Source organism: Gnatocerus cornutus, chromosome 2 (assembly GCF_029298725.1).
Source record: "Gnatocerus cornutus isolate USDA-ARS CGAHR chromosome 2, icGnaCorn1.1, whole genome shotgun sequence".
NCBI lineage: Eukaryota > Metazoa > Arthropoda > Insecta > Coleoptera > Tenebrionidae > Gnatocerus > Gnatocerus cornutus.
In genome coordinates, this window is record NC_142234.1 from 10,105,380 (window position 1) to 10,118,859 (window position 13,480).

The 13,480-nt window shown below is 30.7% G+C and overlaps 2 protein-coding genes across 2 annotated transcripts; one reads left to right on the forward strand and one right to left on the reverse strand.

Annotated features, from left to right (window-relative positions):
* Positions 1 to 2,580: 2,580 nt before the first annotated feature.
* LOC148178859 (odorant receptor Or1-like) lies at positions 2,581 to 4,605 on the forward strand. Its single transcript, XM_088029480.1, has 11 exons — positions 2,581 to 2,585; positions 2,639 to 2,728; positions 2,796 to 2,798; positions 2,864 to 2,870; positions 2,975 to 3,771; positions 3,821 to 3,920; positions 3,974 to 4,078; positions 4,128 to 4,283; positions 4,330 to 4,371; positions 4,425 to 4,487; positions 4,561 to 4,605. Exons 1-11 carry the CDS (start codon positions 2,581 to 2,583, stop codon positions 4,603 to 4,605), a joined length of 1,413 nt encoding a protein of 470 aa, XP_087885606.1.
* Positions 4,606 to 11,067: 6,462 nt separating this feature from the next.
* LOC148178860 (4-vinylanisole receptor-like) lies at positions 11,068 to 12,402 on the reverse strand. Its single transcript, XM_088029958.1, has 5 exons — positions 11,675 to 12,402; positions 11,527 to 11,626; positions 11,375 to 11,476; positions 11,172 to 11,327; positions 11,068 to 11,124 (listed from the first exon to the last, which is right to left on the reverse strand). Exons 1-5 carry the CDS (start codon positions 12,400 to 12,402, stop codon positions 11,068 to 11,070), a joined length of 1,143 nt encoding a protein of 380 aa, XP_087886084.1.
* Between the last annotated feature and the right edge of the window lie 1,078 nt (positions 12,403 to 13,480).

The following is a 13,480-nucleotide window of genomic DNA, read 5'->3' on the forward strand; positions in this document are numbered from 1 at the left end:
ATGCGCAGATATGGGCATGGTCACCAGCGCTTCCTCCGCCGCGCGAGTTCAATTGGTTCGCAGAAAGAGAGCTGGCAAAAAATGGGACGATTGCAGTCTGCGCATCGTGAATTTGATCACCCTCTCTTATAATAAATACCCAATCCATACACGTTCTAGAATGATTTTACAGGATGTCAAGAAAATGACGGATTAATTTTGCACTACGTTCTTTAGAGTACTGTACTAAATCTTGAAACAAATAATTAAATACAAAATTTCTCGCCGGTTTTATGTCCAAAACCATAACAGTAAAAATTGCAGGTATTGTTTTGCCCCCATGTACCATTTAATTTATTTTTGTTGTAATTAGTTCAAAACTATGAAGGTCTGGTTTTTGTGACGACTTTATAAAATTCATGATTATTTTAAATAATTTACTCAGTTTGCATGTTTACTTTCCAGTACATAAAATAGAACTTTATATACGTCGGTGATATGAATGGTAATATGGAAAAGATCATCAATACCGGAACAGTACAGTAATTGTCGGGCGCGATTTTCTGTTTCCATCAGATTACAAGCAGAATTAAATATAAAATAATTAAAAATAAATATGCAATTTTTTATCAGTCAAGTATTTCAAGTAATCCAGACTACAAATTTCAATACTTACATATTTTACAGTTTTACAATTTTGCAATTTATTATGTTCAATAGCGAAGTTAGAATGAAGAGCGTTTTAGTTCCAAAGTCGCGTTACAATAAACAACAATAAGGGTAACATTAAAATTTTTTTCTTTTGACACTTTTTTTCTAAATGACAATTTTTTAAATCTGATCTAGTGTAACTATTTATTCACAAAGATTTATTTGACATTTTAGATTGGTATCCTGTTTACCTACCTAAAATAATAAAAAAAATTAGTTTTGTTTCAATAATGTTTCTTACTTCCGAAGGTAATTTATACACAATTAAATCAATAATTTTATTATTAATAAAGACACCTTGCAATTGAAAGTGTAAAAATGGTGGATGCGCCGGAATAAGTTAAAATCATTGTTATCAGTGCTTTATTTACGGTGTTGTAATTTTTGTGGTAAATTTTAATACAAATACAGATTTTTGTTACTTAAATATAAAATTTGTATTCACTGTTTGTGTACTTACCACAATCGTACGTTTTCTCTTTGCCACTTGAAACTACATTATCTACATTAATTTCTAGAATTTTTAAATACAAACCACGTCACATTATGCCTACAAAATTTGATGTTACAAAACATACAAATCTGCCGATATTTCCGTAATTCTCCATGTTTCCTAGCCCAACACGTAATAACCATAAATCCTATTGAAAAATTAATTCTTGTGTCGCTATTTTTCCTACGTAGTATACAATTGAAAATAAAATCGATTGAAACTATTGCAAGTCTGGAAAAATCATACGTTTGTTGGTAGCGCTTAGTTAATTTACTACTAAAAATTTCATTGCCAGCAGTGTTTGTATCTAAAGTACACATCTCATTGGAGAAATTAAACTAATAATTGGTTAAAAAGAATATAAAAGGAGAAATGGTAGATTTCTTTGTAGGTATATCTGTTCAGACTGTGTTAGAATCAAGTTAGAAATAACATGGCCCAAAGACTAATGTTTTCTACGCAAGTTGCTCCATTACGAATATTGTATCTAATTTACTTAATTTACTTTTTTGTTTCTAAAATTGTCGAATGTATTGTGCTTGTAGTTATTGATACCGAATAAGTAAGTACTTGAAGTTTTAAGCAAAATCGTAAATTTTAGTCATTTTTTAGTTCTACGTTCAAGATGAAGATTTATTGTAATGCATATCAGTTTTTAAAAATTGGATCCAAATAAAGGGAAAATATTTTAGAATATTGACTTATTGTCTCGTCGCTTTGGATTTTAAATGGTTGAAAGTATTTATAATAAATTTACTGTAATAAAATGTTATTTTTGTTTTTTTAAGTGAAAGTTTGTTTTTAATCTAAAAACTGTGGATTTTATTCCGCAAAACAAGTAAAACCAATGTAAAAACGTCATATTCCATCTACAACAAGAAAAGATCATTGTTTTAGTTTTAATACTACATTATGTGTGCTGTGTCTGCCAAATGTAGTCAGGCAAACAATAACAGATGAAGCACACAAAGGCATTTTTGCTCTGAATGGCATATACGATTTTTTTTTTGGAATGATAAAAAATTGCTCTATTTTACTTTAAAAAAATTATTTTCATGCAGAGTCTATGACTATGGTGCAATGTAAACATTTCTAGTGCTGTATTTTGCTTAAGCATATAAATGAATATTTTACCTTGACAGTCGAGATAGATAATGTGATCATTTTTTGACGTTTGAAAAAAACATTATTAAACTTGAGGTGTATATTGAATCGTTTGATTTTTAATACCAGAATTTGTTTACAATCAATAGGTTTGAATTTTCGATAAACAAATTAAATTTATTATATTTTAATCTAATTTTTCCTGCAGAAATTATCCTGCAGTAAAGCACAATGCTAATTTTTTAAACTCCTGCACTTTCTAAAAAAATTATCACTTGCTTGAAGAGCCATCTATGACGTACCTATAGTCAGATATTGATTCTTATATGTATTAGACTTAATCAAAATTAGGCAGCCACGTCATAGTGCGATTTCGACTTTAAAAACATTTAATAGTTTACATTTACGTTTTTCTGTCAAACATGTATTACCCACCCATAAGTAATCCTTGTGCGACTAATTTTCCTGAATAACATACAATTGGAAATAAAGTCCTCCGCAATTACAGCAAGTCTGAAAAAATCACATGTTTTCTAACGTAGTGCTTAACTAATATCCTACTAAAATTTTCATCAGAAATAGCGTAATGTATGTATGCAAAGCACACATTTGATTGGAGGAAAAATAAATGAGACGCCAATGATTGGTTAAGAATCGTATAAAAAGCTGAAAATACAAAATTTTCAGTATTTCTGTCTGATCTGCGTTTATTCAAAGTTCGGAGAAAACAAAGTCTTAAATTGTGTAGCCAAATTAAGAATGGTTAAGTTTTTGTGGGAGAATACTATTAAAACCAACTTGGTTTTCCTAAGAATGGCTGGACTATGGCCTGCCGGCTACCACGCATACGAACTAAATTTTTACCTGTTGTATGCAATATTGGCGACAACCTTCATCATTGGAGGCCACAATTTAACACAAATCGTCAACATTTACTACGTTTACAACGATTTGGTTGCTCTCACAGCGACGATTTTTGTTGCAGCAACCAACACTTTTTCCGTTGTTAAAAGGTACTTTTTCATGAAGAACCTTGGCACCATCAAGAGGTTGTTTGTTATCTTAAACAGTGAGCAATTCAAACCGAAAAATGCATATCAAAAAAAGTTAGTGCAAGATTCAGTGACAAAGTGGAAAAATGCCTACATTAGTTTTACTGTCGTTGCGTCTTTTAATTTAACTTTGTGGATATTGGTGCCAGTGGTGAATGGTTGGATTAAAGATCATGTATTGCCGTTTCCCGCCTGGTACCCTTTTAAAGTTGATAAGTTTCCAAACTACGAAATTGTTTATGGATATCAGTTTATTTGTATTTGGTACATAGCTCTTTGTAATTTGAATGTGGACACTTTGATTTATGCCTTTATGATGTTTATTGGGTGCCAATGCGATCTATTAGTTGACGACTTACAGACTCTTGAAGGTGATGAAAGTTATGGTGAGAAACTTAAAACGTGTGTGAAGCATCACGAAAAAATTCTAAGGTAAACAATTGCTCTTGGTTTTCATTTTAAAACATTTAATTTAAATTAGGTTTGCAAAAGATACAAATGACATCTTCAATATCATCATTTTTGGACAAATTACTACAAGCACTGCAGCACTCGCACTATCGATGTTTCAACTCAGCTTGGTAAGTCCAAATTTCAGTATTTTGTAGGAAAGTATTTATCATTGTTTTCAAAGGTTGAAATTACGAGTGGAGCAGCAATGGCACATTTGGCGTATATGTTCGGAATGTGCACAGAGGTTTTCTTTTACTGTTGGTTTGGAAACGAAGTACAACTAAAGGTTAGTTTAAGACCAAATAGAGTGGTTTTGTTATAATTTTAATTTGTAGAGTGGAAATATTCCATTTGCTGTTTTTCAATCAGAATGGTATGGTCAGTCGAAAACTGCGTTTGGAAATCTAATAATTTTGTGTGAAAAATCTAGGAATCCTATCAAGATAACAGCGATGAATTTGTTTACGTTTTCGTTGGAAACTTTTTTGGCGGTAATAGATATTTTTGATATGACACATTCTATTAATTTAGTTTCAGATTTTGAGGTCTGCCTGGTCTTATTTTGCAGTTTTGTCTACAGTTAACAGCAAATAACGTATTATTGTATGTAGCTAGCAGATTATCAATTGTAGTACAGCAATCAATATAAACTGGCATGTTTGAAAAAGATGGTCTCAATATCTTTTCAAATTAATGTATGTATTAAGAAAATATGATTTCATTCTTTTAATGGTTTGTGATGATTGACAAATTTGATTAATTTCTCAGTCTTCTTATTCCGAGTTAAAAATATGTTTGGAGCATTTACTATGAGTAAAAAACCTAAAATCACTTATAGCCTGCTTTACAAACTAACGTTACAAAGAAATCGCGACGTGAGAATTATAAGGTTCTAAGTGATTTTTTGTGAAAATTTAAATTGTCTGTTTTGCGATTTTTTTAAACATTTTCTATCATGTATAAAAAAGAAGTGAGTTAATATTTTAACAAACCAAAATGATTTTAATAGATCCTGTCATTTTTTTAAATAAATGCTTAATAAATTAAAGAGATATCACTGATAACGTGAACACTGGATCAATTTAATAAATGTTAGTTAGAACCTTATAGTTCTCAGGTCGCGAAATAGGTGAGTGTGTCGATCAACTAACTCAATTGTCCACGTGGTTGGTCATTTGCCTCACATTTAAATACATATTCCCATAAAACTTCCAAGGAAGTGGTTATTAAAAATCTGTTATTTGAAAAGAAGTCAACGGTTGTTCCGTGTTGTCTCATCAATAATGAAAAATATAATTGCAAAGTAATTCAATGAAAATTACACATCCGGGATTTTATCAATAGCAATCGTAGTATAAAAGTCGCTTCGACTTGGTCGAAGTATTTAATGTTAAGATGTTGCAATGTGCTGAAGTTCGAGTTGGTTTGTGAGATTGTTAATTTAAGTGCAAAGAGTGAGTTTTAAAATAAAAAATGTTGTTAATTTGGGCCGAAAGCTGGAGGAATTTTTGTAAGAGCATATTTTTAAATTAATTTCATAGATGTGATCTTCACAATTTGCTTTCTTTGCTTTATTATTATTGAAGAGTTGCTATTTTGTCTCCCATAAATGGATGTTCTCACTCCCAGGATACAAAATTTTATAAAAAAAAAACAGAATTTGGAAATTTGTGAAATTTAGTAGAAATTTTGCTTTGGTATTGAGAAGCATTTTTTTACATTTTGAAGTTAAACATTAATTGTTGTGTAATAATGTCACTTTTAATGGTTAACAGCGTTACTCAAGTGTGACGCATTGCTACTATATAGCAATCCTCATTTGATAACTGAAGAGGTAAACATTAATTTGCCATTGCAAACGACACTTTTTTCAAAAAAAATAATTTAATTTCTATTTAAATACTCGTAAATAATCTAAAATTAATCTTATTTTAGTGTGGCAATAATGACGGGCGTTCATTGAAAATCAACTGACTAGGAAATCCAGAAAAAGAGCAAAAACTATGCTAACTTTAATGAAATCAAGAACAATTTTAGACATCCCTGACATTTATTTCAATATGCCTTTTTTATTATTTTATTAAAATCGGTTTAAAAATAATGAAGATAAATATTGGACTAGAAAGTTTTAGGTGATCCACCTTGTACACATATTTGCTGTACAAACTTAATTAATAAAAAAAAATAATACAGCAAGCACACAGCGCAATTAATTTTTTTTTTAAATTTAAAAAGGTAAATAATAGGATACTATCTACTCGTAGTATTGATGAAAACTAGAGTTAATCTTTTTTCTTTTACTTGAAGGCTTTTTTCTCTTTATTTTTTATTTCACCATTTCTACTATTACAACTTTGTATTGTTTTAATAAGTATTTGGAACAAATGCAAAGAAACAGCAGAAAATTTTGGTCCTAGACACCACAAGGAAATCTTAAATAAGTTCTGGAATAATCTAAATTTATTTTATGTTTAATAAGTTTAATAACAAAAATAAATTTATGCGTACTTTTATACAAAAATAACAAGAAATTTAATGACAATTTTGGATACCTATACAAACCTAAAGTTGGTTTTACAATTTTTGTATTGTGCAAATTAAAGAAAAGTGCCGTTTTTGTATATCTACGAGATTATTGAATTTTTTATGCCTGGAATAAACTAGAGAGAAACTCGCGTTACTTTTTGCTTTGTTTACACTGTTTGCAATAAATACTGCAAGTTTTTCTTGCGAGAATCCGATGAGTTCTGGCTTTTGAAATTTTACCCAGATTATTTAGAAGAGTTGCGAGAACTTAAGCAAGATCAAAAATGCTTGTAAAAACTAGACAGAGCGAGAACTTGTGCGAGTTCTAGAGAGTTAAGAGCGGTCGCTACTTAAAATCCTTATGGGCAATGCAATGTAAACTGGAGCCATCATAACCCAAAAACGGTTTGGACTAGAAAACTGAAATTTAGAATATATATTGTCCTTGTTGTTATCTACAAACTGCATGCTTTTTTTTATTGATATCACCTCTGAAACGCTAATTACACTGCATCAATTTTGGCTGAAGACTGTAACTTCGGTTTGCGTTGTTGTATCAAAAATTAATCCAATCGGATTGTAAAGCAAGTCGTTCTGAATACAACGGTCCTAAGTTTTAAAAAATATTCCAATAATTAAGCGAGTATTCGCAGCGTAAAATTTTAGATTTCAAATCGAAGCTGAAATTTTGTAATTTACAACCAGCAATTGCCGGCAAACCACAGAAATGAGTACTTCTCCACAAGCACAAAATTTATGGTGGGGTCAGGTAGTTTGACGAAACCAAGAGGTCCAGCTGTTTGTGAAGTAATAGCTCTTCCTTGGAAATGGCAATGGGAAAATAATAGAACTGTATTTTTATCTTTGCACTGCATTATTGGACCACAGGAAAATGTTGAAAAAAACCTCTTATATTAATAAGGATTTCTGTACTAGGAACAACTACCTATTTCACGTTCCTATGCATTTTTTATACAGAATCGGAAGCAAAAATTTGTTTTTTATCACTAATAATTTTGTCGTAGCGACGCTTTAAAAATGTAGTTTGTAAATTTTAGTGATTTTTGAGGCATAAAAGAACCAAACACCCAATCCCATTTTTCAAAATAATGCTCACTTGGCGTAAGTTTTTTATTGTAATCAAAAAAGTACCGTAAACATTATTCGCAATACATTAGTCTATAATATTTAGTAAAATTTTTTTGTTAATTTCTATTATTTTAGAATGCGTGACTAATTGATTGTTAAGTTTCCCACTATGTCCCCCCTCCCCTCCCCTACATATAAATTTGTTAAACATTTCTCAGTTGTCATTTCAGATTTGATTCAAATTGTTTTTAAAATTTAAGGAAAAATGCTTTTTTATCAAATTAGTCAAAATTGGAAACGCATAGTACACCAAACGATCCTTTAGTTCGCTTTAGATTGTAACAAAAGCCGTACGATCTCAAATGCAAATGACCTCGACGAATAAATGAAGTAATTTATGAAATTTGGAATAAATCTAAATTTGCAAGTGTTTCGTCATGATATTGAAATATTGAAAAGCGTTTTTTCCCAAATTCAAAACACAATTTGCATAAAATGTAATATTAAAACAGAGACTTTTTTATCACAGTTATGTTAAAAAAAAGATCGAAACTTTCCACTAAAACTCGACATTTCACTTCTTGGACGTGAACCAACTTGAACCATAAGCCGTAAGCATTTGAACAAAATTCACATATTTGTTTTCCAACTAATTTTGAATTTTTGTTAAATTTAAAAAATATAAATTAGGCAGTTTTGTGCTCTCATGTTACTTCAATCAGTTAGTCGCGTTTTCGATTACTTCTTTCATTATTAAATATATAATATACCTCGAATATATGACGCACCTTACTTTATAAAATGCATCTTACTTTATAAAAAAATCCGGTATTTTTAAATGGTAAAGAAACAAATAAGAAAGTGCATCTCTAGGTTCTACAATTTGCTTTGAAAAAATTATTATGTTAAGCTCATTGTTTTATGGCGGTTATTAGACCCAAGCTCTGGCCTGGTCATTTTTGTAACAGCTCACTACCGAAACCGAAATCTGAAGAGTGGGCTGGGTAGCGACCGCTCTTAACCTTTACACTGCTCGGCCCGGAAAAATCCGCAAAATAATATTTCGCTCAAACTGCTCCGAACGGATATATTCGCATTGATTAAGAAGTGGTCAACTGCTCAAAACATAATTTTTTGAAGACGCAAATATGGTTATCTACCTCTTAGGAATACACAGTCACAATAGCTTTAATTTTTTTAAATACATTTTTTTTACCGTTCCTTGCTCAGAACGTATATATCCGTCTACGACTAAAATTCATTTGAAATCTATTCCATGCATTTTTTTATCCACGCAGTTTAAAAGTAGGTCCGAACTAAGGGCCAGGTAATATCACCATAATAATCAGCTCTCATCTCAATGTTACCTTGTTTAATATTTATATTGACGTTGTGGAAAATTAAAATCTCTATGAACATTTTTAAAACTAGTTAATCGGACAAGTGCTCAAGACGTTAATAGACGCCAAGGCAAAACAGCGATCAACTGCTCGGAACGTATATTGTCGCAGAAGCTGACAATCCGCGCACAGTTACAAAATTTTCCAAAAAACATTGCGCAGTGAAAAGGTTAAGGCGAGTGCCAAGACATTTTTCTTATGGAGAATCCCATGTAAAGTATCGTCTAAATATTTCGCTTATTTTTTGATGTATCAGTTTCGTTCTTATTCTCAACTGCTTGTATTCATATTTTCTTCTAAAACTAAGAATCAAACATTGGAAAAAACATTTAATTTAAAAGTTAAAGGACTTGAAAATTCGATAATTTAGGGGTAGTTTTACGAATAGAAGTTTATGTCCGATTTTTGTGAATTTTTAAACTTAGAATTAGTAAAGAATACTTTCAAAATCACTTTCCCGCTAAATTTAAATCGATATCATTAAAATTGGTCTAGTTATGAGTGAGATAAACTAAAAATTTTTCAATCGAAGCTCTGAGCTTTGCAGATAATTTACGACTAGGGTGATTTATAACCGAACCCTCATTTGCGGTTTCTTGACCAGCTTTGGAAGTTGTAAATCAAGGTATTTCTTCTAAAATTTTTACCTGCTTGTTTCGCACAGAGGATAATAAAATGGTTACAATTAGAAGAGCGTTATTAAAAGTGCTAATAAGTACAAGCACATCGAAGTTTCATAATGCTTGATGTATGAAATTATAGAAACAACTATGTAGTATGAAAATTCATTTAATTAATAGTCATGTTTTCAACTAAAGTCTTTCAATGACACACGAATTAATTTCTCGACTATTTCACGGTGTTGGACGTAAAATTTAGAAAATGAAATTTAATAAAATAGTAATTTATTATTATTTTTCTTATTACATATTTTATTATTTATGTTTATTTTTTTCTTATTTCACTAGAATTTAAAAGTTCATCAATGAATAAAAAATGTTGAATGAAACAAAATTGTTTTGAATGGTATGACTCTATGGAGCGACCTGACCGGATGCAATTTACCTGATGTTTGCAATATTGGATTAGAGTTTATCCAAGAAACTGACCGAAGTTTTACTAGGTGATGACAATTTCTTTCATTTTGCCGCCGGCCGGTTCAACTTTTACTGAAAAACCCACTAAATCTTGTTCCTTTGAGAACAATATACATTTTTTTTGGGAGAATAAAAAGGTTGACTTCTGGTAACTAGAAAAAAATGGAACATACATTGTAAATTCAAATCATAATTGGTATTACCAAATCCAAGGGCAGTTAAGAATAACACGAAAAAAAAAGTGTATTCTGGGTGTTTGGTTTGGACAAGAAAGTGATATGAAATATGAATATATTTATGAAGACACAACTTTTTGGAAAAAAAATGGAACCAAAATTGATTAAGTTTTATTTTGATCACATGTTGCTGGAATTAATTGACTCTAGGAAACAAAGATTGTCTATTCCGATCTGCCGTCATTGAGTTTGTATTACCTATGTATTAGTTAATTGTCAATATTGTAAATAAGTATCTATTATGTAAATACCACTTTTCTTATAAATAAATCTATTTATTATTTGACTAGTTAAATTATTTTTTGAACAACGTACTAATGTACTTACAATTTTAAAATAATTTTTTTTGATTCATATTATTTTACCCATGAAGAAGTATTTCTACCAGACAGAGGCAAAATAAGCATTTATCATTTTACAATCACTTTACGATAGCACAGTAAGGGGTGTTGTAAACAGAGGTACCGCTTGACAACCTTCCCGATGTGACAGCTCAGCTCGAATTCTGACCAGCGACGAGTCTTGGCACTCGCCTTAACTTGCAGCGGTAGTTATACTAAAGAAACCGCACTGTCAGAGTCAACTGTAGCTGGCACTGTCCGACAGAAACTCTATTTCCGCCTTAAGATGAATCTACTCAATAAAATAATTTATTTCCAAATTGTTTATTAATTTCTTTTTGGTTAAATAAACTATCTATCTGATTACTAAAATTGACAATGATCATCAATACCTAATATAATAATTTTAACATTAGCAAAATTACCATGATTTGTGCGGTTTAGCGACTAAATCTAGTACCCAGCTACAAATTCTACAATATTAAAAAATTCTTGTCAAACTACATGAGTATACGATGCTTTAATTTACAATTAAGCTTAATCTAAGTGCACCCTAAATTATAAAAAACTTAAAATTAATGTGTTATTATTTACTGTTAACAGTAGACAAAACTGCAAAATACGACCACGCAGACCTTAAAATCTAAAAAAAAACATAATTATTTAAAGCCACATTCCCAAAGAACTTACATTAAGAAAAGTATGCAGAGACAAAGTAAACAAATTAATTGCTGTAATCTTCATCGGTTTCTGACACCTAATACAAAGAATTAAGACACTTCGAAGGGCACTTTTTGGTTGTCCAAACCATTCAGATTCATAAATCGCATATGGAATTTTGTCACTCTACAAACAAAATATTCAACATAAATATAGGCACAGGCATATACTACCTTGATAGTCACTTCATTTCCGAACCAACAATACAAGAAAATTTCAGCATTCATCCCTAAAATATAAGCGAGAAGGGTAAAAGCAATGTTGTTAGATTCAACCTAAAATAACCAAATTAAACAAAAATTTGATCCTAAAAAAGTGACCTGACCACACTTAGCTGAAACATCGATAAAGCGAGCGCTGCTGTGCTTGTAGCAATTTGCCCCAAAATGATGAAATTGAAAAAGTTGTTACTGTTTTTGGTAAAACTGCAGTGGGTGTTAATTAAATTGAATGAAAAAGTTGTCTTTACTTACTCTAAGATCTTCTGGTGGTGGTTAATACAGTTCACTAAGTTTTTATTGAAGTTTTTTCCTTCGAGATTCTTCAAATCGTAATTTAAAATATCGCACTGACTTCCAACAAACATCATAAAAGCATAAATAAGAGTATCTTGATTAAGATTACTTACAGTAATGTACCATATACAGATTAACTGATAAAAATAAGTAATTTCGTAATTTGGGGATACTTTACTATCAAAAGGGTACCATGCTTCAAAAGGTAATTCTCGATGTTCCGCCACTGTTAAATTATTGACCACAGGTACCACAGACCATAACGCCACATTCACGTAAACAATAGCCGAGAAACAAATGTAGGCTTTTCTCCAGTTTTTCACCGATCTCTGAATTAAATCCATGTGATCAGTCTTTCGAGGCAAAAACTGATAAGAGTTTAAAATTCCAAATAATTCTTTGATGAGTTTCAGGTTCCGGACAAAGAAGTATCTTTTAACGACGGCAAAAATATTAGTCGCTGCAATAAAAATGGTTGCTGATAAGGCCTCCAAGTCATCATAAACGTAGTAGATGTTAACAATTTGTGACAAGTTGTGTCCACCAATTATTGTTATTGTAGCCACAACCGAGTAAAGTGAGTATGAATCCCATTTAAACACTCCGTATTCTTTTGGCCAAAGTCCCACTATTCTTAACACTACAAGATTAATATTGATCGTTTTTCTCCAGTCGAAATTGTGCATTCTGGAACTCACTTAAAGACTGAATGAGCTTTTTTTATTTTCTTGGTTTTATACCGACAGGACGCAATCATATTTATTTCTAGACCAATAAGAGCCTTGTTATATGGAATGGTAGTTTGCGGTAACATGCAATTTTCTTGGTAATAGATTGGGAGTTACTCTTTTATAATTTTGGAAAATTTTCTCGTTTTGAATGCTGTCATTAAGGATGTGTTTCCTTGGCACATATTACGGTGCTCTATTATTGAGGCAAAAATTAAAGACAAGGAAATATATATGTAGAATGGCGATTAATAGGGAAATAACACAGAGATCTTCAATAAACTTGAGTGGAAATAAGTAAAGTATATGTAGACAAAAATAACGGGAAATTAAATGGTGAAGCCATATTGAACATATACGTCAATAAAATAGGAGTTTCAATTTTTCTGGTGCTATCATTAAAATGACCATTTTTTGGGATCATGTCAAAGTTATGTCAAAGTTGAAATACAATTTTTATAACAATTAAAGAAAATCATTATGTCTGAATTATTTATTAATTTAAAAAAAATCGAATTCCAAAATTTACATACTTAAATCGATAACATTGGCTCAGCTAGCACGATTTTGTGCGGTTTAGCGACCTAGGACATGTCTTTAAATTCCATAATAGGTATAAAGAAAACATTTTTTAAGTACATAATAGACTTTACGTTATTATTTAAATTACAACAATTAAATTAAGCTAAATGCATCCTAAACCATAATTAAAATTCCAGTTTGAGGGTTATTATTTACTATTAACAGTAGACAAAATTGCAAAGTACGACCACGCGGACCTTAAAATAAAAAAAAAGCATCATTTAAATTTTCACCTACATAAAAACTTACATTTATAAAAGTATGCAGAGACAATGCAGTAAACAAATTGATTGCTTTAATCCTCATCGGTTTCTTACACCTTATACACAAAATCATCAGACTTTGAAAAGTCCTTTTTGGTTGTTCAATCCATGCAGATTCATAAACTACATATGGAATGTTGTCACTCTACAATGACATAGTCAATAAAAAATATAAAGAGAGTCAAATTCAT

Bases quoted from the DNA above. Each gene is read 5' to 3' on its own strand.
- LOC148178859 (XM_088029480.1), top strand. The intron at 3,772-3,820 runs GTAAACAATTGC...AATTTAAATTAG, and splicing joins CATCACGAAAAAATTCTAAG to GTTTGCAAAAGATACAAATG. The intron at 4,372-4,424 runs GTTAACAGCAAA...TATCAATTGTAG, and splicing joins ATTTTGCAGTTTTGTCTACA to TACAGCAATCAATATAAACT.
- LOC148178860 (XM_088029958.1), bottom strand. From the start codon at position 12,402: ATGCACAATTTCGACTGGAGAAAAACGATCAATATTAATCTTGTAGTG. The intron at 11,477-11,526 runs GTCAGGTCACTT...TGGTTATTTTAG, and splicing joins CGATGTTTCAGCTAAGTGTG to GTTGAATCTAACAACATTGC. The intron at 11,125-11,171 runs GTAAGTTCTTTG...GTTTTTTTTTAG, and splicing joins CTCTGCATACTTTTCTTAAT to ATTTTAAGGTCTGCGTGGTC.